The sequence below is a fragment of the Spermophilus citellus genome (genome assembly GCF_964194105.1).
Source record: "Spermophilus citellus genome assembly, chromosome: 6".
Classification (NCBI taxonomy): Eukaryota; Metazoa; Chordata; class Mammalia; order Rodentia; family Sciuridae; genus Spermophilus; species Spermophilus citellus.
Window position 1 is genome coordinate 154,959,056 of NC_138187.1, and position 24,896 is coordinate 154,983,951.

The 24,896-nt window shown below is 37.3% G+C and overlaps 1 protein-coding gene across 4 annotated transcripts in view; it reads right to left on the reverse strand.

The window, feature by feature from the left end:
* Positions 1 to 26: 26 nt before the first annotated feature.
* Positions 27 to 24,896, reverse strand: part of RASAL2 (RAS protein activator like 2) — a 357,274-nt gene continuing 332,404 nt past the window's right edge. The window contains exons 13-19 of one of the 4 annotated variants that reach the window (XM_081300550.1): positions 23,286 to 23,464; positions 21,698 to 22,559; positions 12,313 to 12,447; positions 10,256 to 10,458; positions 8,839 to 8,926; positions 5,855 to 5,885; positions 27 to 3,099 (exon numbers count right to left, since the gene is read on the reverse strand). In XM_081300550.1, coding sequence (XP_081156676.1) covers positions 2,957 to 3,099; positions 5,855 to 5,885; positions 8,839 to 8,926; positions 10,256 to 10,458; positions 12,313 to 12,447; positions 21,698 to 22,559; positions 23,286 to 23,464 — 1,641 coding nt within the window. In that variant the 3' untranslated portion in view covers positions 27 to 2,956. Of the gene's footprint in view, positions 3,100 to 5,854; positions 5,886 to 8,838; positions 8,927 to 10,255; positions 10,459 to 12,312; positions 12,448 to 21,697; positions 22,560 to 23,285; positions 23,486 to 24,896 lie in introns of all 4 variants that reach the window. The other 3 variants (XM_081300548.1, XM_081300551.1, XM_081300549.1) reach the window with 3 other exon arrangements.

The window sequence follows — 24,896 nt, forward strand, 5'->3', positions numbered from 1 at the left end:
GGACCCAAGAGGTGGAATCCTCAGCTTCTCTTCAACCACACACCTCCTTCTAGCAAAACAAAGATATGTGCCTACATGGGCTGAAGCAAAGTCAATTAACAATACCCCAATAAAAATTATACCCTATTAATTGCCTTCTTCCATACCTAAAAAATAATCTTTCAAAATAAATTCTATAGATTGCAGCTTTACTAAAGAAATACTCAGAAAAATATTTGGATAGGAGTAAGCTCAAAGGATAATCTAAAATTTAACATCTAACATCAACTCTGAACTTCTTTTCTTTTAATTATCCATTATTATTACCACTATTATTTTTAAAGTTCCTTCTCTTCATTCAAGATAACCTGATGGTAGAGGGCTGCATAATCTGTCCAAATACTTTGGCCACTGAATTATCCAATGCAAATTGCCCTCTAAAGAGGTTCCAGAATGCTAAAAAGATATTTACTGAAAACATACTTGGTTTTCGTCTCCTTCCAACCCTTAATATAATTTGATAAGCCCATTGTAATCAATAACCAACCCTTGAAGAGCTTCCACACCTTAGTACAAGACATCACCCTTGTTACATACTTAAGGCCACTGAAACGACAGTCCTTTATACCAGGTTTTCTGCAGCACAAGTGAAGACTTTTTACAAAGAATGGATTAAACATTGCTAGAGCCGAGAATAAGCCACAATCAAGAACAGATCTACGTTTATATCCTCCCTCATCCAACAAAGGACACTACTTCAGAACTGGCAATATTTTTTCCTGTTGAGTGATTTTGAGCACAGTGTACCCCCAGATTGGAGGAAAGAAAGAATTTACAGAAACTACTAAGGGTCAACAAAATACCCAAGTACCAAAGAGCTGGCATGAAGTCTGCAGTTCTTCTAAGCACAACAAAAAACTCCTGTTAAAAGATTTCTGCCTGGAAGAAACAGGGGTTGTTATGAAGAAAACTATTTAAAAGGTGTGGGTTGGGGGGCTCTGATGAGGTCACTGAAATGCAAAGTTCAATACAAAGATCCACCTGAGAGAGATCAGAGTCCAAGAGTTGGAAGGCAAGCCTGGGATTCAGTGGAAAGGAAGGCTAGGTGTCTTAAGTCTAGGCTTCAGTCAAGAGGGTACTATACCTGTTCTCTTGTTCCCTTATAAGAAACATTCACTCTATGCACATGTCTCCCTTGGTCTTTTTCTCTCTCTTCCCTTTTTCCTTTAAAAACTTTTTTTTTTCTTAAAGTTTGTAATTTAAAATAACATTAACTTATTTGAAAAACATTGTTGCTTTCTCAATATAAAACAATAGCTTAGATCTTGCTTAAAGAGGATTCAAGACCCTTTTAACATTATATCTGTACATCTGACAGTGTAGAAGGCATGAACATTTCCTATTGTGCAATTATATGTACACATGTGTAAATATATATGTGTATGTATATATATATGTTTATATAATGTCTGCTTAACATGTAACATTCCATTTCTGGCAATCTAAGTTGCATTCCAGATGACATTTCATACCTCTGGAAAAAAGGAAATCCTTTTCTATGACTTTTAATCTGTCCTATAATAAAGCCATGGAGGACAAATGTTGAGGCTGGGTCATTATTGCCAAATCTACAAGAGCATGGAAATAACAATTGGAATATGCCATTCTAACACTTTTGATTTTCTTTTCTTTCCCTCCCTTCCACCTCCTTCTTCTCCTTCTTCTTTTAAACAAGACTAATCACTCATAAGAGAGATTCTTCATATTTTGATTTCCTTTCCAAATTTTACTGGGGAAGAAGCAATTTAAAAGTTGAAGATGGAGATTAAATTACCTTGCCCATAGATTTGTTAGTATAATGGATAAAATCTTTTCCCAAACAAAATTACAGCTTACAAAAAGAAAAAAAAATATTTTTAACAGGAAATAGAGATTTCTGCTATGTTGTAGTTAGCCCTTTTCTGTGTGGAAGAAAGGGTGTTTATTTTGAATGGCTTAAGCACAGCATATTTGAATGACCTCTCCAGGGGAGAGTAATCCTGTTGATGACTGATGACTGCTCCCACCATGGGGAGGAAAGGGCAGTGGACATGTGAAAATGGAGATGGCATACAGAGACACAAATATTTAGTTTTACAAACTGTAAAGAGGAAAAAGAACACCCTTTATTACAACAGGAGTCAAAATTAAAAATCCCCATTATCTAAAACAGAAAATTTCCATCTGCTATAGACAGAAGAAATAAACATTGACAGGAGTTCAACAGAAATCACTCCTAAAGTCCGGCTGTGATGCAACTACTTTTATCTGTATCCTCAGAAACAGCAAATCCCCAAATCAGACTAACTGCCTGACAGAACCAGTCTTGGTTGATTAGTGGCATAAATTACTGTTTTGTATGGATCTTGGTATTTGCATGTTTTCCTAAAAGATGAGGGACTAGAGTGGGGTTTTTAAACTGGCAGATGAATCCCTGAAAAAACTCATTCTGACAATGTTCTATTGCACTCTATGTGCTTCTATCAGATAGACACTTGGTCTCTACCTACTGAACCCATAGGCTCATATTTCACACATACATAATTCCTACTTTCCTCCTCTAACAACTGCAGTGCTTTCAACAAGAGGAAAACAATAATAAAAATAGTAATAATTAAAAAGGTAATCTACATTATTAACTTCCTTTTGGTATATTACAGTGGTATTTTCTGTACATGGCCCAGAACTAAGTTCCCTATGTACATAGAGACATGGAGGGAAAGCATTGACCTTGGAAGTCTTCGCATTATGCCCTGAAAGACAAGGTTCCTTTCTTCATTTAAGAGTTTCTCCCCATATTTCCATTTTGACATAGCAACATTCTGTAAACCTCTAGGGGCTGGGTAAAGTGCTGGGGACAGGAGAGCTGGTAAATTTCCTTCTGTCTCCTTCCACAGTCTGTATTCACAGAGCCCATCAGCAGCTGCTGTTTTTGAATTCACCATTCTCCGTGATGGAAAGCTTGGTGGGGTTGGTGGGGGAGATGCCATTGCGGACCTGCATGCTGTACCGCTCCTTCACTTGGGTCAGCGCACTCATCAGTCTGGTGTTGGCTGAATCCAGGGACACGATCCGTTTTTCCTATAACACAATAACCATGGCTTTATTCAGGCTATATGGAGGACATAATGGCCTTTCTTTACTGGATGACTAGTCCAATGCTTTTTCTCATATAGCAGTACGCATGGTGCTTCCCAAATAAATGGAACATCTCTGCCTCTTTCTGCACACTGGTTAGGTTCAGCTGCCTCTCTTTTCTCTTTATTTTTCTCCCTCTTTTCTCCTTTCAGAATATCAAGACTTAATAATCTCTGGAACACTAGGCTGTCCTATGCAATGGACACCAAGTGTTTCTTCATATTATACAACTGAGGTGTCAAGTTGCCTTATTGTATTTTAAGCACTTTTGGTCAAAATTAGAACATGGAAATTAGGTGGCAAAGAAAGAAGCACAAGAGGTTTCATTTCACAGAAGAGAAGTGCATGTGATCTATGTATGGGTTCTGACCTCCCCTCCCCAAGGGCATAACAGTCACACTTGAAAGAATTCACATTGTGCTCAAAATTAAAACAATACATGGTGGCAGTTTAAAGTCACCAACAAGGTGAGGATGCAAGAGCAAGAGGAGATAAAAGCAGCCAAAAGCTCAGACCAAGGAGTTATTTGAATATAGGGAGGGAGATGTGGCCAAAAGGGGGATGCTATAAACATAACACATGAGAACACACAGAGAACACGGGCTCCTAGACCCATTCCAGCTCAGAATCATTCCAGGAAAGCTGTCCAATACGCAGAATACTTTCATTTTACTTTGGAGTCTCTGAAAAAATAATGCTTTAGAATCAATATTTTGGAACCAAGCATTGTTGAATACACACACAATAAAACCAAGGGGGTGATGGGGAGAAAGGGTAAAAAAATTTAAATAAAGGAGAAAAAAAAAGAAAAGTAATTTAAAGAAAAAAGAAAAAAAGTAATTGAAAGAAAAGTAGGGCAAGCTAAGTTTTCTTTTTAAAAAAAAACATTTTATATCATCACAAAGATCAGGGGGAGACACTCATCTTAGCTTCAGCAGCTAGGCACAACATCCCAGAAACTTCCCAACATGAATCCATCATTTTCAGAAAATAAGCTTACACAGAGAAGGACAATCTTTACCTATGCTCATGAAATTAAAAAGAAAAGAGCCCCAAAGAAACAATCCTAAAGCCAAAAGGAGATTTCCTATCTTGTTTTTTTTAAAATATTTAATTTAAAAAAATGTACCCAGGAAAAATCATGGTAAATTAGAGTCATAGTAAGGTTCAGAGAGAAGGCAGGAGGGTTGAGAGTTGCTGTTGTTCCTTGCTATAAAAGCAGTAGCTACAAGCGCCACCAATGTAGCTTGGCTTTGCCAGGATACAGGCTGCCAGGAACAAGCAGAATGAACACCACTGTCTTGGGGGTAAATTTTGGGTAAAATCCCAGAAAACTGGCATCAAGCAATGTTTTCCTTTCATCTCCTACTTTGCTGGGAGAGGGGGAATCTGTACGGCAGCAGTGCTCTTAGCTATAGTTTCAAAAGTAAAATAAAAAACAAAACACAAAAAACAACCCAACCCAAAACTTCCCACTTATGATTAGCCTTTAAAAAAGGCTGGGGATGTGGCTCAAGCGGTAGCGCGCTTGCCTGGCATGCGTGCGGCTCGGGTTCGATTCTCAGTACTACATACAAAGAAAGATGTTGTGTCTGCCGAAAAACTAAAAAATAAATATTAAAAAAACTCCCTCTCTCCTCTCTCTAAAAAAAAAAAAAAAAAAATTCCTTTCCCGGATAGAGAAGTGGAATGGTAAGACATATAAAATCAGCATTATTTCTGGGTGCAGCGGTGCATGCCTATAATCCCTGTGACCCAGGAGGCTAAAGCAGGAGGATCCCAAGTTCAAGGACAGCCTCAGCAATTCGGTAAAGGCATGTCTCAAACTTAAAAAACAAAATGCCTAGGAAGTAGCCTTGTGATAAAGCACCTCTGCTTTCAATCCTCAGTACCAAAACTAAAAAAAAAAAAAGGAAAAAGAAAAAAATTAGCATTATTAACTAACTACGAATCTATTGTAAGATACTTCTTTATTTTGGGAGGGGTAATTCACTGTAAGGACAGAAAAAAACTCAACAAACAAAAGATAATAAGGCTTTTAAAAAAAATTGAAAAATTATACCTAGTGGAGTTTACTGGAAAAACAAGTTCCAATCTTTTAAAAGCAAATAGGTAAGACCTGGCCAGTGGTTACCAGAAAACAATAGGTAGTGACAAATGCTCCCTGCCCCCTACCCTACTAACCCTGTATGGTAAGGAATGATCTCTGTAGTAGATTATTAAGGCCTCAAAACTAAGGAAAGCAGGATATTCCAGGGTTCATTAAAAAAAAAAAATCAAGCATTCACAAAAACTGTTTCATTCTTAAAGAGTCAAAAAGAAAGCTAAGAATGATTTAAATTCTTATTACATACAAAAGTAATAAAGTAGCCAATGCCTCCATACCCCCACTATGCAGCTGAAAGCTTTCAAGTGGAGAAATTTCATTTAAAAGATTCCCCCACTGCCAACCTCAAAATAAAACAAAAAGTAAAAAGAGAAAAAAAAAATCAAATAGGAACTTTTGAAAGTCAAGCTCATTTGGCAAAAACTGCTCTTGACATTGTGACTGCCTGAAGTGGAAGGCAAAGCAATCTAATTATGCCTGACAGGAAGGATTTCAATGTGGGGAGTGGCAGGAGCTGGAATGTGTAGGAGGCCAGTGCACTGGGTCAAGGCTGGGAACTGCTCAGCTAGAGAACGGACAGGGTTTACTTGCCTGTTTGAATAATCTCATTTCCATTTATGACCTGTAATTTAACACAGTGGAGATATCACTTGCAACAGTAACCAGGCAGCTGCTTTGCTTCTCATGGGAGGAAGCCCTTCTGTTCTCCATCTGAGTTACATGGAGAGAACCTGAGAGTCACAGCGTCCCTTCATGCTTGGGAGTGAAAGGTGGCACATTCCCTGTCTGATATTTAAGAAGTGTTTCCTTAGTACCATCATTAGGATCCCCATATCTGAGCTATAAGGTACAGGACTGGTGATTCTACCACTTAACCACGGAGTGCTCATCTTTCTGTAGTTCTAGTTAGAAAGTGGCTGACACAGGCCTGTGCCTTGCAGCATGAACTGATTCAAGGAGAGGGAGAGGCTGAATTCAGTATGGACAAGTCTTTCCTGCAGGAGCACAGGGCTGCTAAGAGAGATGAGGAGTGAGAAGTACTAGAAGTTTCACTCTACCATAGAGGAAGCAACTTGATTCATTTTAGAAATATTTTTTTTACTATCAGTGGCACCAAGGGATACTTCAGGGATAGAAAAGCATGCTACCTAACTGGGAAGCTTTTCACCGCCAATCAGCTTCATTCTAATAGATGATGCCAGAAGGGCTGCTCTGCTTCATCAAACACTTAAGAAGTAAGGTTTAGTCTTACAAGAAAGAATTGGAAACAAAAAATCATTCATTACAAAGGATGCCAAAGTATGTTCAAGTCTTTTGCTACAAGAGTTTAACATATCAGTAAATCAACAGCTGGGATTGAAACACTTTCCTTTTAAGAACACTACATATTTTAATTGTCTTTAGTGGTTATGAATTGTCTATGCATGGTGTAGTGGTTTTCAAAATGTGGTCAAGTGAATTCTCCAAGTATTCTTTAGGGATCCACAGTGAGTCTGCTAAAATAATTAATTGCATAGTAAAATCTGAAGTTAAATCTATCATATTTAATCAACCCCAGTATGTTTTGACCCATTAGTTGAAAGTGGTCTGTTGTTGAATGGCTACTGGGAGCAGCTGGATATTGATTATAGAAGGGGTACTGGTTCCATCAAAATAGTCCAAAGAACAAAACTATTTGACAACCATTGTCAAGAGGCCATCCTATAAGCCTAACATTGATTCTTTGAGGACAGCATTTCTCCCATCCTTGCACAGTGACACCCTCTGGTTAACTGAGAAGATGTCCTTTCTTTCCAGAGTTTTTGACCATTACCTCCCTGGCTTTTACCCTCTGTGACTATGATTTCTGCTACATACCCAGCTGTCTGCCCCTTGATGTCAAAAATAGGGGGCTGGTTGGGTAGAAACCGATAGAGGCTAATGATGGAGCTGTTCTGTCAGCCAACATGCACAGAATCACAAACATGGCGCAGCTAGGCTCCCTAGGCTCAAGACTGATTGCATTAGACTAGCTGAAATTATAAAAAATTCTATTTGATCTCACCAGTACTAAAATCTCTCCTGGTGTAGTTATTAAATCTCTCCCTGCTTTATACTGTTGTATTGAAATTCCAAAGGTGAAAAATTATCAGGATTAGTTTTCCTAATTAAACTGCCTTCTTTATCCAAGCTGTTTTGCTAAAAATCTCTGGGAAGAATTTTGATAATATGTACAGCAAAGTAGCCTTGTCCCCACTACTTCTCCCTTACCCACCATGGGGTACTGAGAAAGATTTTAAATAAGGGACCAAGTAAAATAACCGCAGATCTTTCTTCTGGTTCTTAGTAGGTTAAAATATCCAGAATCTTCAGATTCAAGAGTCCAAAATATTTTGGGAGCCCCACGGATGAGATAGCATCACAATGCACAAATTCCAAAGGTGAAAAATTATCAAGATTAGTTTTCCTAATTAAACTGCCTTCTTCACTCTTAAGATTAGTGTCTTCAAAGAGAAGGAGGCCCACAAAGCATTCTTTCATGACTATGATTTCAGCCACACTCCTGATTCCTCTGAAAAAAACAAACCCATCCAATATTGATCCTGTAAGAAAACTAGACTGTTAGGTGCATGCTTAAGAATATTGGAGGCTCTAATATACACTGACTACTGGCTGATATGGAGAGAAGACAGTAGAATATTTATGCATAAAGTCTTTGCACTCATTTCATAGCTTAAGGGTGAGAAATGCAAATATGGCTGGTTGTCTTCAGAGAGGTGGTCCATGGCTGGGGGACACTATCAAAACTGCATCTGCATTTTGTTATTTGTTTCATGCCAATAAATACAACAACCACAGTTTGTACTGATAAAAGGAAAAGGAGTTAGAAACATTGCCTGCCTAATTTTGCTCTCATCACTGATGTATTTCTATGAGGTGACCAGGTGGTGTCACAGGTGTAAGCTACTGAGAACAGAGACCTAGATTTGGATTTCATCAACCTTTTCTTATAAAATTTTATCTAAAGAGACTCTCTAAGTACAGCACCAACAAAGAAGGGCAGCCAAGCACATTCCAAGCATCAATGCCAAACCCTGAACCAAAAGAATAACAAGGAAAGGTGCCTTCTTCAACCTTGTTTTCCTTCGCAATTCCATTACTGTCTGGGGCCAGAAGTTCATGGGGCCAGAGGCAGTGGACGTGACTGACAAGACCGTGAGCAGCACAGCCAAGCAATGGTCAGTGGAAGTCACAAGCCAGACACATGCAGTGCACTATTCACAGTTGACCCCTCAGAGAATCCCCTCCTTTCCACAAGGAAAGAAGCAAAGCCCATCATGCACTCGGTTGAGATCTGTCAAACAACTGTACTAAACACACTAATACTCTGCTGTGTTAACAGACTTGTCATCAGAGAAAGAAAGGAAAAATAATGCAGGCCATGTAGAAATTGATTTAATCCTCAAAAGATAATGCCAAGAACTTCTCAATGCCTTATTTTTAGGATACCTGCTTTGCCATTTGCAAGGATGGGAAGTCAGAAAATAACAGTTATTACCAATGAGTACCTTCTACTAGATCCAGAGTCTGCTTACCTGTGCATCAATAATTTTCTGCTTTGCATCAATAACTGCTTGCATCTCAGCATGGTCCTTCTTCAATTCCTCTTCCACAGCCATTAGCCTAGAATGTGGCAACAAGGGGGTATCAACACTTTCAAAGACAGGGCTAGGTAATGTGAGAACAAGAAACTTAAAACTCACCATAGTTCAAGATTTCTCTTCTTCCTTAATAAAGACCTACAATCTTCTCTTCTTTCCCCTCTCTCACCTTGGAAGTAGACATCCAAGGTTGATTTCTCTAACTGCAACTGTATTCCATCCATTTTTATCTACTTTGGAGCAGAAGTCCTGTAATCATTCTCTCCTCTATCAGATTCTTCCCTCAGCACAATTTACTTTATCTTAAAATATCAAACCAAATCAATAAAGAACAAATTATCCTTTCTTTTTTTTTTAAACCATTTTTTTAAAGAGAGAGTGAGAATTTTTTTTAATATTTATTTTTTAGTTCTCGGCGGACACAACATCGTTGTTTGTATGTGGTGCTGAGGATTGAACACGGGCCGCACGCATGCCAGACGAGCGCGCTACCGCTTGAGCCACATCCCCAGCCCATCCTTTCTTAATCTCAACTTGCATGATATTCACTGTCCTATTTTTCTCTTCCCTTACACAGATCAGTTTCTTCAAAGAGTACTCTACACTTAGTAGGTCTAGTTTGTTTCTCATCCACCACTCACATTTCAACCCAGGAAGACTGTCAATTACCCCCATACTATTAAAACAACAGTCCTTTTCTGTCCTTCATTCACTTGACCTGTCCACAGCATTTGACAATATTGAAGCCTGGAGTCCAACTGTCTGCTATCAAATTCTGGTGTACCACCAACTATGTGACCTTGGGCAAAAGACTTAGTGAGTCTGTTGCCAGTTTCTTTATCTATAAAATGAGAATGATAATTCTCATTATCAAGTGTAGATTTGTAGGAAAGTTCCTGGCCTATGGTGAATGTTCTGTAGACGTGCAAGTGGAACTGACCTCTTCCCCTTTCCCTTAGCTTGGCACTGGCGGCACTCTCCTGTGGTCCTCTGGCCCTACAGACATCTAGTGAAACTTCTTTCTGTTTCTGGACTTGCTCTGGAAAACTAAGTTTTAGACACTGGATACTTAGATTTTTAAAACTCAGTTCTCTTCTAAAGCTTCTCAAATGAGCCACTAAGTTTTCCTTTTATATAATTGTTATGGTTAAAGAAAAAGCCTACCTGATCTTCGTAGGAAGTGCACACTAGGTCTCATATTTAGGATGCCTGAAGAGATAGTCATCATATCTGTATTGAGTACCACAGGTGAAATGGCTTTTGTTGCCATGCCTTTAAAAGTGTTTGGATCATTCTCCCACCTTGTTGTACCTCTAACTAGCCCACATCTGCCACCAGGTGGTTCTCTAACCTGCTGATGATGCTTTTCATCTGGCTGTCTTTCTCTTCCTGTTGCCTGCGCAGCCGCTCCTCACTGTCCTCCAGCCTGGCCTTGTATTCCAGCAGCAGCTTCTGCATCTGCTGCTCCTGCACCAGCAACCGGCGTTCATATTCCTCCAGTCGCCGGCTAGACACTCTTAGGCGCTCCTTCAGTTTGCTAATTTCTTGTTCATACTAGAGTAAAGGAGAAGCACCCACAAAACAAGGAGAAGTTAGTGATTTGCTTTTTAATGAAAGAAACCCTAGGCAATGTAGCTAGATGCTTCTAAGTTGCCATTCCTTATACTACTGCTATTGATTTAAAATATCAATTGGCATAGGGGTTGGGGATGTGGCTCAAGTGGTAGTGCGCTCGCCTGGCATGCGTGAGGCACTGGGTTTGATCCTCAGCACCACATAAAAAGAAAATAAAAATATTGTGTCCACCTAAAAAAAACACCTAAAAAGTAAATATTAAAAAAATATATATCTGGGCTGGGGATGTGGCTCAAGCGGTAGCGCACTTGCCTGGCATGCGCGGGGCGCTGGGTTCGATGCTCAGCACCACATAAAAAAAAATAAAATAAAGATGTTGTGTCCACCAAAAACTAAAAAATAAATATTAAAAAATTCTCTCTCTCTCTCTCTTTAAAAAAAAATATATATATCACTTGGCATAAATGTTTATAAAGCTTTGCCCTCCTTCTGGACATATTTTAAATCTGAATTTAGCATTCAAAATTTCACAGATTTATGTACCTCTCTCCACATTAAACTACCAGTTGCTGCAAGCCTCTGATCACTGATGGTATCAAATGGGAGAAAAGAAAAGAACAAACACTTAGAAGCCTAGTAAAAGCTGGCCATCTTATAAGAGAGAGTTATTTGTGTATCATCACCTGTACTACAGGATCTCTGACATATTTTGTCTTATCAGAATGCCCTTCCTTCGTGCTACTAGAATCAGCCCTTAGAGAACAAGCAACATTTCTATAATGTTAAGCCATTAAGTTAATAAATAGAATTTAATGGCAGAGTAGGCTATTACTGCTTTCTTCCTAGCTATGAAAGTATAAAATAGTCATAAGCACTAAGCAAAGGCCTACCTGTTCTCTAGGGTTGATTAAAATAGACTCTTGGCTATTTTCATGATGTGGCTCATCTGCTCAATTTGGCACCACTTGCTGGAATGTACATCTGTGTTCTCACTAAGCAGCCTATAGAAATTCAGTAATTCAGTTGGTTAAATGATCCTTTTTTATACTAAATTTGCCATGGATGGTGCCTGAGTATAATGGAATGTCAAATTTTCTAGGTAAGGTGAGAAGTATATGCCTTTTTAATATTCATTAGTAATTAACCTGCATGATGTATTGTAAAATGCAATTTACATAGTATTATCTAATTTATTTGATGACCAGCTGTTGCTCACCCAACATTATGGTTCCAGAAAGTCAAAGGTAAGGTTTGAAGAGTTACACTGTTTTAATAAGCACAGTTTATACTAATAAGTAAGAAGTAGTGAATTGTCTGGTTGTCAATTAAATGTGATAATGCTATACATGATGTCAAGGTTATTGTTTGATAATCCTTTTTAAAATTTCTTTCTTTTAAAAAAAAGCCCTCAAAACAACAGATGATGTCTTTTGAAAAATTATCTGTACAGCTAGACATTCTTTACCAAAAAAGGCAAAACCCAAACAGTTAAAAACTCCCAAATTCCAAGTCAAATTGTTACCAAGAAATAGAAAATCTAGTTCTATGGCAATTTTGACCTTGGTTGAAGACTAACAACTGGTTTATAGAAATGCTAAAATGATTAGATGAATATCAGAGTGTCCTCCAGATCAAACAATCTATATAAAAACGGTAGACATTTCCCACACATGTTCAGAGAGGCTACACTGACCTATCGTGCACTGGTGTGTATCGGGTTAACCTAAGAGGAAGAGTGAAGATGGGGGCAGTAGGAGATCATAATTCTTGGCTTTCCTTTCTAGCAGCCTAGACTTGTGGAGGCAACAAGTCAATAAAGATAGACTGCTCTACCTTCTCAGCATGCTTAGCTTCATCTTGATTTTGCTCAGTTTCTTCAACATCTTCTTCATATTGTCCATTGTTCAGAACCCATGCTGCTGTCCTCTCTACTGGAGACATGGTGGCAGAGTCCACAGGTGACTGAACCTGCATCAGAAACAGGTATTAGCATTTCCCAAAACAGCTCACCCAATAAAGTTACAGAAAGACAGCTATTCTTAGAAGACATAACTGTGATCCCTCAGTTTCAAATGCTGTTAGTTTAAAACCAAATATTTCTTCTTTCTAGATATACGTGACAATACAATGTATTTTGGTATATTACACATACACAGAGTATAACTTATTCTAATTAGGATCCTGTTCTTGTGGTTGTACATGATGTGGAGTAACCATAGTCATGTATTCAAATACAAGGCTAGGAAAGTTATGTCCAATTAATTCTATTGTCCTTCCTATTCCCCGCCCCACCCTTCCCTTCCTTCCCCGTTGTCTAATCCAATGGACTTCTATTCTTCCCTTCCCCACCTTCCCTTGTTGTGAGTTAGCATCCACATATAGGAGAGAACATTTGGCCTTTGTGACTGGCTTATTTCACTTAGCAAGATAGTCTCCAGTTCCATCCATTCACCAGCAAATACCAAAATTTCATTCTTCTTATGGCTGATTAATATTCCCCGTGTATATATACCACATTTTCTTTATCCATTCATCTATTGAAGGACACCTAAGTTGGTTCCATAGCTTGGCTATTGTGAATTAAGCTGCTATAAACATTGATGTGGCTGCATCACTATAGTAGGCTGACTCTAAGTCCTTTCAGCAAAGTAGCAGGGTATAAAATCAACATCAATAAATCAATTGCATTACTCTACGTCAAGGATATATCAGCTGAAAGAGAAATCAGGGAGACTATCCCCTTCACAATAGCCTTAAAAAACAAAACAAAACCAAAAAACCCAACAACAACTTTGGGATCAATCTAAAAAAAGAGGTGAATGAAAACTACAGAACACTGAAGAAAGAAATTGAAGAAGACCTCAGAAAACGGAAAGATTTCCCATGCTGTTAGCTTTAAGTTTTTAAAAAAATTTTATTTTAAGTTTTTTTTTTGTTTTGTTTTTAAGATTTTTATTGATGCTAGGGTAATTAGGGGTAGGGAATGGAATATCCATTTGTATAAGAACAAACTATTCTGAATAGGAATTTGTACACATTGCATCTAAGAACCATTCTTTTTCTCCTTCCAAAGAAAGCCAATGCCTCAAAACTACTAATTTTTCCAATGGTCCAAATGCTATAAGGTACCAAATTAACTATTAAAATTAAGATAATGGAATGAGAGAAAGAAAGCATAACTTAATCATTGATTCTTCAAGTGAGAAAATACCTGTTGAACCTAGAGATGACCACAGACCAAAGAACTGTTCAATGTTAAACAAACACACAAGGTGACCATTCATACATCAGAATGCCAGATAGTTTTCATATTAACCATTGAGAGAAAGAGAACAAGTGATACTGGTTATTTTTACAGAATTCTGATTCCTGGTGGGTTAAGACTACTCAGGAGTCCACGTTTTAGAATCTAAAGTTTCTTTCTTTCTTTTTCTTTTTAGAGAGAGAGAGAGAGAGAGAGAGAGAGAGAGAGAGAGAGAGAGAGAGAATTTTTTAATATTTATTTTTTAGTTTTCGGTGGACACAACATCTTTATTTTATTTTTACGTGGTGCTGAGGATGGAACCCAGTGCCCTGCGCATGCCAGGTGAGCACACTACCGCTTGAGCCACATCCTCAGCCCCTCTAAAGTTTCTTGATGAATTTAGAATCCAAATGATGAGTACTGGATAGTGTAAGACACATTTGTATTCAGTTAGGATTGCAAGATAAATTTTTCTTTTCCAATATAAATATGAAAGTGTTAAGATTATGGCCTTGAGGAGCAACTATGGAACTTAGTAGTTAAGTCATTTATCTCTTAAATACCATTTTCCTAATTTATTGAAAAAGAACAACACCATCATAATTACCACACCTATGCTGACCATCTCAAAGTCTCATTATTCATGAGACTGAATAAGATAATGTGAAAGTTTTTTGGCAACTTCAGAGTGCAATGAAGAGGTTATATGCCAGTTATTATGATATTTATGTTTTGAAAACTAGGATTCAATATTCAATTTTGTATTAGGCTACTGAATACTACTAGTGCTTTCTCCACCAAGGATATTGGGAATATACAATAATTGTTTCCCCTTCTGGCTTGCCAGAGAGAAAAAGAAAGTGAGCATGAAAGAGAGTGAAAGAGAGAGTGTATTCTTTGTATGTCAGTTAGCTTTTTATAGTTAAAATGTATTTGTATTTTAAGGACCATTAGTCCATAATTTCACAATTGAAGGGAATTTTCTCTCAGGCAGAGCCATATACCTTAAGAATCTTTATATCATTTTGGACTAGAATCCAATTAAACTCTACATGAGTATTTTAAAAGAAGGGGTATTCTGCTAACCTTGAGAGTTAGAGAAGATGAAAAACTGCCTGAAGAGACTAAAAAGTTACAGAGACTGGTTGGGTTGGGAGAGACTTTAAAGCTATACATACAAAAGTAGTGAGAGTGGCTTCTTAAAGGTTTGAAGAAGAATCTGGTTTAGTTGATTCACAGATCATAGATATATAGCAATAAGAAGAGCTTCATGGTTGGGTGTGGTGGGTGCATGCCTATAATCCCAGAAGCTTGGGAGGCTGAGATAAGAGGATAGCAAGTTCAAAGCCAGCTTCAGCAACTTAGGCCCTTAAGCAACTTAGCAAGATCCAGTATCAAAAAACAAAAATGGCTGGGGATGTGGCTCAGTGGTTGAGGGCCCCTGGGTTCAACCACTGGTACCAAAAAAAAAAAAAAAAAAAATGAAGAGAGCTTCTTCATGCCTAGGATGGATGTGTGTAGTTTACCTAAGTAGATATACACATATACATACACAAACAATTGAGAGTGAACTTGTAGAAAGTCCCTCTCTAAAATCAGTATATGTAAATATGTCTTAAACTTCAAGACATATTGCTACTTAAAATTCTCTCTCTTCACTTCGGTTATCTCTACTTCACTTCACTTCATTTATTACATTTCACTTTATTTTTGTCATACCTACCGTATCACTAATACATTATTTATCTTTTTCATTTTAATTAAGTTTTAACTAAAGGCAGGATTTACTGGAGGCCCAGCCATCACCTGGAAGTCAGGGGGATATGGCAGGAACAGGGAATTCCTGTGCCCTACAGGCAAAGCCACTGTATAAGGGTGCACAGAACCAGCAAAACCAGTTAAAGCTGGGGCCAAGGAACTTTGGTGTTAATCTTTATCAGTACCTCACTATCTTCCTTGATCTTTCCTTTCTACTCACAGATGGACGAGATTGATTCAAGCTGCCTGGTATTTTACTATAGCCCTGGTGATGTCCTTGATGACCACTGGGGCAACTGACAAAGGCTGCAGGAATGGGGGTGGGGGTGGGTTCCAGAAGCTCTGGACAGCAGGGCTTGGTAGGCATGAGGACATAGGCAGCAGCACTGGCATCCAAAGAAATGACAGGAATAGCACAGCACCACTGTAGAGCAGGAAGGCAGGAACCCCCACTTGCAGTCCATGCTCAGAGAGGAGGATAATCAAAGGCCACACGTTACATGGAGAAAGGACGCCAAACCCAGGAAGAGCAGCTTCTTCTTACCTGGGTGGCAGTCATGTGATCACCTCTTTTAATAGAGTCATTTTTTAGTTAGCTAAGCCCTTGTGCCAAGCAATATCAATAAAATGAGCTTGATGTTCTCTACATATTTTATATATTTATATATAAATTTATATATTAATGATTATGTATTTTTCTAATATATATCAAAACAATTACATGAGTGATTAAATAAATATCTTGTGTGCACTTAAATGCAAACATCACATTTTGGGAACACTGGCCTATAGAACATAGTATCATCAATAAAAAGATTGTAATTACTGATATCAAGTTATTAGAAGAAAAATGGATGGCATGTGAGAACACTTTGTAAACTGCACCATACTTTATATATCCACACACACACTACAGTTTTCCCCCTGTTGGATTTTAAAAGCAGAGTACAACAAATTGTTTCTGTGTTGGTAAAGGGGAAATCCTGACAAGAAGTTTAAGTTCTTATTTGATATATGTGTATCTGGAAGGCAAAATAATATAGCATTGAGTTTCAAAAAATTAATAGGAAATCAACATTTAAAGGAGAAAAATACCTTTGTAGTTGTAGGATCCTATCACTTTAGCACATAGGGCACAGAAAAGCTGCTTACTGTGAAATGAGGATTTTCTATTCAATAGCAATTTGAGATAATGTAGCTATTAAAACTAATACCAACTTTACTATTAGGAATTTATTACTTTAAGGCAACTAATTCGATAGCTTTTTATTTCATATGGTTAATAAGCTATTGCCTGAATTAACTTTTTTTTCTCTGTGATTTGTTATGGGTAACTTTATTGAATGTAAGTGCCTTGGAAACTAATGGCATTTTAAAGAATACACAAAGGAAATAGGACCTTAGTCCTTAAAAGCATATTAAGAACAAGAACTACAACAAAAACAATATGAGTAATCTAGGCTTTAACTGTTAAGTGAAAAGATGGGGTTGTGGCTCAGTGGTAGAGCGCTTGCCTAGCACATGTGAGGCACTGGGTTCAATCCTCAGCACCACATATAAATAAATAAATAAATAAAATAAAGGTATAGTGGCCATCTACATCTAAAAATAAAAAATGAAAAAAAAACCTAACACGAGGTTTGATAAATTATGAGAGACTGCACAATGGGAAATGGACATTTTGGATGCTATTTTATCTACTGCTATTTTATTAGTTGAATCCTTTTTGGGGGGTGGGGGGCTGGAATCTTTTTTTCAGCCACTTTCTGATATATCTTAGTACTTTGTATAGCATTCAGTAGGTGGTGGTCAAAAAAACAAAATATCAGACCTTATGATCGTATGTAGATATATGACTACATGACTGGTATGATTCTACATCATGTACAACCAGAAGAATGAGAAAATTAGACTCCACTCATATATGATGTTTCAAAGTGCATTCTACTGTCAAGTATAACTAATTAGAACAAATAAAATAAAAAATAAAATTTACAAAATAAGTTAGATTATCTTCACTCTTCTTCCAATTCATGACAAATCTTTACAAAATTATTAAGAGATTAGAAAGTAATATTAAATAAATCAACTGTATTTTTTCCCACTCCACTGCACTAGATTCAAAGAAAATACAGTGATTTTTATTTCAAAATTATTATTATATGTGAAAAAAACCAATATACTAATTTTTGGAGTTTTTCTTTTGGTCTTAAATGTGCTGATCTTACTTCTCAATTATATTATCAATTAAGGATGACACATCATCTAGTTTTTATTTTGTTTTGTTCCTGTTTTTGAGATACTGGGGATTGAACCAAGTAGCACTCTACCACTGAGCTACATACCCATTCCATTTTATTTTGAGATAGGATCTCATCAAGTTGCCTAGGCTGGCCTCAAACTTGTGATCCTCCTGCTTTAGCCTCCTGAGTAGCTAGGGTTACAGCAGTGAGCCATTGTACCTTGCTCATATAGTTCTTTTGCATGGCAGTAACTAATTAAGTGAACTCAATAAAATATATCTCAATATATTTTAATACTCTGGGTTCTCTTTAGAATTTACTACTAAAGCAGAGTTTATTATTAGGAGAAGGACACTATTTTTCTTCTAGTCTCAAAGGCTTTCCCTATATGATTGTTTGATCTATCTCCTTTATGAGCTGGATATATAGCACAAATTATTATCTGCATTTACAGTTAAAGAAGTTGCAGAAATTGAGGCTGGTAAGTGGTTTAGCACCCATCCTGCTTAGCTACATCCTTATGAAGAGAATTTATATCCACAGACTTTAAAAAGGAAAATTAAAGAAAATAAAGCATGCAAAGGAAGCAAGGGAACAGGATTTCCAATAGAAATATCTCCCTTTTGAGATGAAGCTGCATAGGGTTTTCCTGGGAAAAATAATAATGTTTTAGAGCAAAAGGGCCTGCCAGAGCCAGCTTCATTGTTACTACATTTAGTCATAACGTGGCTGTGCTGGGAACAACTGAGAACAGGCCAGTTCCCTATTCCTTGCTAGGATGTATTAGATGTAAATAAGACTTGTTGGTTTCAACTTCTTCTTAGTCTGAAATACATTCTCATAAATAATGCTTCTGCTATCAACACCAAAGAAAGGGCTATCTAAATTAATAAGTAAACATCAAGAGTGCTTGAGTTTGGTTAGAAGAGGGTTTAACAAGTCCAAATATGAACATTGCCACATTATACTAATAAGCTTGCCAAACACCTATTTTAAAAGGCCTTTTCAAATTCGAATATCCATCATTAGGGATAAATCTAACCAATTCAGACACTATAAATAAACAAACAAGGTCTATTTTTTTTTTATACAGAGTACATGATACATGGGAAATAAAAGAGAAGAAAATGAGAAAAAAGAAATCCAATCAGAGGTTCAAGGGGTCAAAATATTAAAAGAGCTTCCTGAAAAAGAGTTCTTTCTCTATAAGTTGTTTGACTAGGATTTTATTTCTTTCCTACTCCTTATCTGGAGAAGACTGAAGCCAGTCACACTGCCAACAATGGCCTCTCTTTCGTGCTAAGATACAAATGGAATTTGCAGGGGACAAAGGCCTACAGAACAATCCCCACAAAGAAATCGTCTAGTTTTGGGAAGAGAAAAATTTCCCAACATAATTTGCAATTAAAATATATAAAGGAATTCGTCTTAAAAAATGTGCTGATTATATAGAACTTTAGAAGATTCATGGGAGTGAGATGAGAAACACAAGCAAGAAATGGCAAGATAAGTAATGCAATGAGTAAGGACATAAGTTCAAAAGAATGAACCATCTGGGTAGAAAAAATCTTAGAAAAAACCCAGAAACCTGAACAACTAAAATCCAGTGATTTATTCTTCAACTGATGTGACAGTGGAAGTTACCAGCACGAAGATGAATATCTAAAGCTGTTCTAGGTGATCTCATTGTGGCTGTAATCCACTTCATGTCAATACATCACAGATATTCCCTAACTCCTTAATGATTGTGGCACAGAAATTAAATTTTTAAATTGTTTTTTGGAGATAGTACGCAATTCCATCTCTCATGCATCCACACAGCCTTATATTTACTCACAGGAACATTTATTCTACGTTTATGTGAATGGTATGTTTTCCTATAGTAAAAATATTGTATGGAACAATTGGTTCTAGCCAAACAAACAAAAGGCTACTGAAGTATATTATTTATAAACAATCAGCCTGAGTCATGGGCCCTGGGAATTGAGGACTACATGATTCAGGAAGAATGAATGGGTGGGCAGAATTTTAATTTTTCTTTTCTTTCTAGGGCTGGACCTAAGTCAACTTAAAAAACAAAACAAAACAAAAACAAAAACCACGACAGATCTTTCCATGTCCTTTCCCTGTCTGCCAATCTTATGTTCTTATATCTATCTCCTATCTCATCCTTAGTGTCCTCTTGAAACTCTAAACCTCCAAGTAGATGTTTCACATGGTATTCCGTTTCTAAAATTACTTATCTTTTCGTTCTTCCCCTAATACATAATCACATTGTTAAAAGTAGTTGATATCAACTAGAAGCTAGCACAAAAGCAAGGTAAAAAAAACTAATTCACAAAAAAGTGTAAATGATTGATAGTCTTCTAACATAAAATTATGTCTATGTGAATACATGTGTGTATAAATACACATACATTTATATACAAAGATATGTACATTATATATAAAGGATATATAGGAATATATGTATTTTTCCTTTTGTTTAGAGGAAAATGTCTATTAAATCAAATGAATTGGTGAAAATTTGGAAAATATAACAAAATAAAAATGAAAAATTTAAGACTGAAGAAAAACTTTATTTTTCAAGAAAGAATGATCGAGTAGGAGGTTCTGCCCAGAAAGTGTGCTCCTCAGCGTTAGCCTAAGTTGATCACGCTTTTTTCACCCCTCTCCTCTGCTTCTGATGTTCCATTTATTTCTTCTTTAAATAACTAGTGATGTAAGGGCAAGGGGCTCTGATCACAGCAGAGTGAAGGTAGAAACTGCCTAATTAGTATGTGCCTGCCCATAAAAATGCAAATATATGGGAGAGATACTTTGGGATTTTATTTAAGTCTCCTTGCCCAGTTATTTTGCTGCATAAAAATTTTTGTCATATAATTCTTTTAATCACATACTCTTTGGTACTTATAAAGTATAATTAGGTTTCAAATAATCCAATGATTTTATCTAAAAATATTTTTAGATAAAAAATAGTTACACACACCTTTAAGTTTGTTAATTCATTTCAAAGGATGAAATATATAGGGTGCCTCAAAATGTAAGGAAGAAATGATGAAATTCTTAGCAAATAAATAAGAAAAAACTTGAAAACTCATATTAAGATTGGTGTGACACTAACTGGGCTTAACAGTAATACAAGGGAGCTGCAAATGTTTAGAATACCTGTCAACTGCTTGTGTTTCTCTTTTTACCCTTTTTTACTTTGTCTCTACAGGGGTTTAGTTGTTTATTTTTCTAGCCACTTCCAGGAAAAGGCAAATGGGACTTGGTATTTCTATAGGGAATTGGGGGGTGAAGTGAGGAGTAGTTACTTAAAATTCTCAGCTCAAAAGGTAAAATTTAATTCTCAAAGCTTAAGGAAAAAAAAATTAAGAAGGAATAATTTCCAGATTTTTACAACATATATTATGGTTGATTTCACCTATAGATTTCCTAGTTTATTTATTTATTTTTATTTATTTTTTTGAGAGAGAGAGAGAGAGAGAATTTTTTAATATTTATTTATTTTTTTTAGTTTTCAGCGGACACAACATCTTTGTTGGTATGTGGTGCTGAGGATCTAACCCGGGCTGCACGCATGCCAGGCGAGCGCGCTACCGCTTGAGCCACATCCCCAGCCCCAGATTTCCTAGTTTAAATGTGTACTTATTCATTTAACATTGTAGATCTGTTCTAAGTGCAAAATGAGGTAGCTGCTCTGCTGCTTGTAGAAAAAGAAAGGCCTCCTGAGTGTTTGCTGGAGTCTCCTAAGGGTAATGAGTCAAACCACATTCTGCTGTCTCACCTAACCAGAAACCTCCTAAACTTGTCATTTCCTCCTTCCATTTAAAGGTTGCAGAAAATATTCTTAAGGGGAAATCTTGTTAATAATGGGATTTGCTGATGATCCCCCTCCCCTATTGATTTACATATAAAGTCCAAGGTTTGGACCAAGTAGAAGCCAAACCACTCCAGTATGTGTCCCTACCTGCTGTGTCTGTTGTCTCTGAATTGCTCTCACTTTGGGAACAGGGCTCTCTCTGGAGGAAGAAGACTGCTGCCGGGACCGGCTCCCATTCTGCACTGGTTCAGCCACCAGGGCTGCAGATGCCACTGACATGCTCCCGGTACTACGTAAGGATGCACTGTGTGGCAGGGATGGGGGTGCTTTGGCTCGGGCACCTAACCCGGCCTGGTCCATTTTTCGGATTTGGGCCTGCCCAGTACTGTTTTGACGTGGCAGAGCAAGAGGTATGTGTCTGTCTGGCATAGTGTGCCGCCGGGAGAAATCTTCACTCTGAGTGCTACGTTTGGTAAAATCTTCCATGCTGCTATTGCTGGGTCCACTGAGTTTGAAGTCTTCACTGTTACTTTGGCTTCTAGAACTGGCAGTGCTTAGGTTCTCCAAACTGGAATCTACAGAGGCCTTTGGCATTGCTGGAATTGGGTTATTGAGGTGATAGACAGGGTTCTGGAATGACAAGGGCTGGAGACTTCCTGGTTGGTTCAAGGCTGGGTGCAAGGGCCTTCTTACTTGGGGGGCACTCTGGGGAGTGCTCTGAGTTTCCCGCAGTTGTTTGATGCTGGCCACCTGGGTTATGGAAAGCTGACTTCCTGTCAGGCGCATAGGCACATCAAGCATGATGGATGCATGCTCCACCTGAGCAGCATGAGTATCCTGGAGGTCCATGAGGGAGATGCTCCGACCATTAGGAAGGCTGCTTTCCTTTTCATCCTTTTCAGAATAAGTCATACTCTGGGAGGAGGCCTGCTGAACAAGCAGTAATGTTTTGCCTCTGAAATAGCTGTCTGTATTTTCCTGGCTTGGAGATTTTAGTTTATGCAAGTCACTGTGGATAAGGAAAGGATCCTAGGTTACTCTTGAGAGCAAATTCAACATAGTTAAGATTCTTTAATTTTGGAAACTTTTCTGAAGCTTTAGAAGCTCAATATGGACACCTAAACTTTCTTTAGAAATTCAGGTTTCATCATTACAATTCTTAGAATAAAATCTAGCATTTTTACTTTTTCTTTAAAGGTACAGAATACTACCCCATCACAATCTTTAGTTTTTACTAGAATTCCAATAATAATCCACTTGGATTTAAATCCTCTAATTTATACTTAGTTCCATTTAAACCTTCAAGAGAAGCAGCTGTGAGTAGACAACCAAAGGGTCTCTGCTAAAGGAACAAACCTTGCCAATTCGGAATAGAAGTCTAAGCAACAATGTTGTATGTACCTGTCTAGTTGACACAATCAGCTATAAAATGGCTTTAACTGATGGTCTTTCAGAGTTTTGAGTGCTATACCACACAAAAACATCAATTTCATAAATTCCTAATCTTCCATAAAGCACGATATAGATTTTGAATGCATTTACTGAATATAACTCTATACTATCATTCTAAAAAATGTTATCCTATCTTGTGCTTTATAACAATTGGATTTATCTCAAATGATTTTCTTTAATTGCTTATAAACTTATTGCAAATTCAACAAATGAGTCAAAGAGATTTCTGCTAAATTTAAACTTTATCTTTCTCTGAGAGTAGTACAAACCCTCTCTTGCATACCTGTCAGTGGGGTCTTCAAATATTTTCTGCAGCCCAGAGGAGAGGCTTCCACTGACGTTTGGACTAGAGTTATGCTCAGCGAAGCGTCTCAGTTGCTGTTGTATTGGCGTAGGATTAGTCAGGGACTTAGTAATATCAGCAAGAACACGAGGGAGAGGACCCAGTTTTGCCACGGTCGCCTGTAGGAAGGAATTTTCACCCTGATTGGATAATAAGCATTGTGACATCCACCACAGATTGTTTTTGGGACAACGATGCCCATTGATTGGAGGGGTGTAGGTTGAGGGAAGGGTAGGTATTTGCGTATGGGAGTGGCAGGTTCATAATGCATTGTTATGGAGCAGCGAAATCATGACGTCGAGATGAATGGAGGAGGCGAAACAAGGTGCAGCAGACATTGAGGAAAGAAAGGAAATAGAAATTAGGATTATGCAAATAAAAAGTCATGCTCAAAATAATCAAACTATTGCCATTCCAACTAAAGTAGGCATGCAAAGCAAACTAAATCTTTGAGTAGCTAACAGACCAAGGTGGGGAAGGGGAGGGGAGGAACCAAATACCTTCTAACCAAAAGGAACTTTGAGACCAGAGGACTGGCTAGTGTGATGAAACTTCCAAAGAAAAAGGATCATGTGAGAAAAGAAACTCATGCTGACATACAAGATGCTGCACACAAGGATCCAGAGCACTGCAAGACATGCAGTTAGTTGATACTGCCATCCACTATCCTAGTCAATCTTGGGAACCCTGACCCATTCCCAGCTGTTTCCATTAATAATGTAATTTCCTTTTTATTTAAACAATGAATAGGGGAAATTCTGTCTATGAGATATTTACTTTTTAAACAGAGACTAAAAAGGAGAAAGTATGTTTATGTATCAAAGCCTGTTAAAAAGACTTTGATCTTGAATAAGTCAGGACTATTCACAAGATAACCATATATGCAATGAAGTTATTCAATAAAGAAAAATTTTTCAGTATTTGCTTTATCTATCTCAATCCTTTTTTTTTCTTTAGGGAATTTTTCTCATGGGGTCTCATGGGGCCATCTCAACTGTTAGTTTTACATGGCTGCCTTTGGGTGTTCTTTATCTTTTCAACATTCAATAGACTTTTCTGAATGAATTTAATGAATGCCTCTGAAGAATCTCTTTACTTGCTGAATAATGTTGAACCATGATTCATAATAAAGAAATTTACCCTCAACAGAGCTGCAACTTAAAATATAGCTTGCATTTTTAAAAATGAAGAATAGGTTCTTGAGAATATGGAATGGTTTATTGTCTTCTAAATGTTTTAAGCACCAGTGGACACACTTCCATTTATATTTCCTCAGGAAAATGACCTTTGTTAGTAGGTTTTATTCCTCTCTAATTTTTATTAATATAACATTTCTATAATTAATAGGAAAATGGAGGAAAACAATTCATTACAGAAAAATAACTTTGTTTTTGCAATTACTCTAACATAGTACTAAACTTTTTCTACTATAAGTCTGTTCTTTTTTTGTCAAATTCCAGAAGAAAGAAAATGATTGGCATGCTTTATATTTACTTATTAATAGAATAATTAACACATAATAACATTCTTTCTGTCAGAAAATAAGTAAAT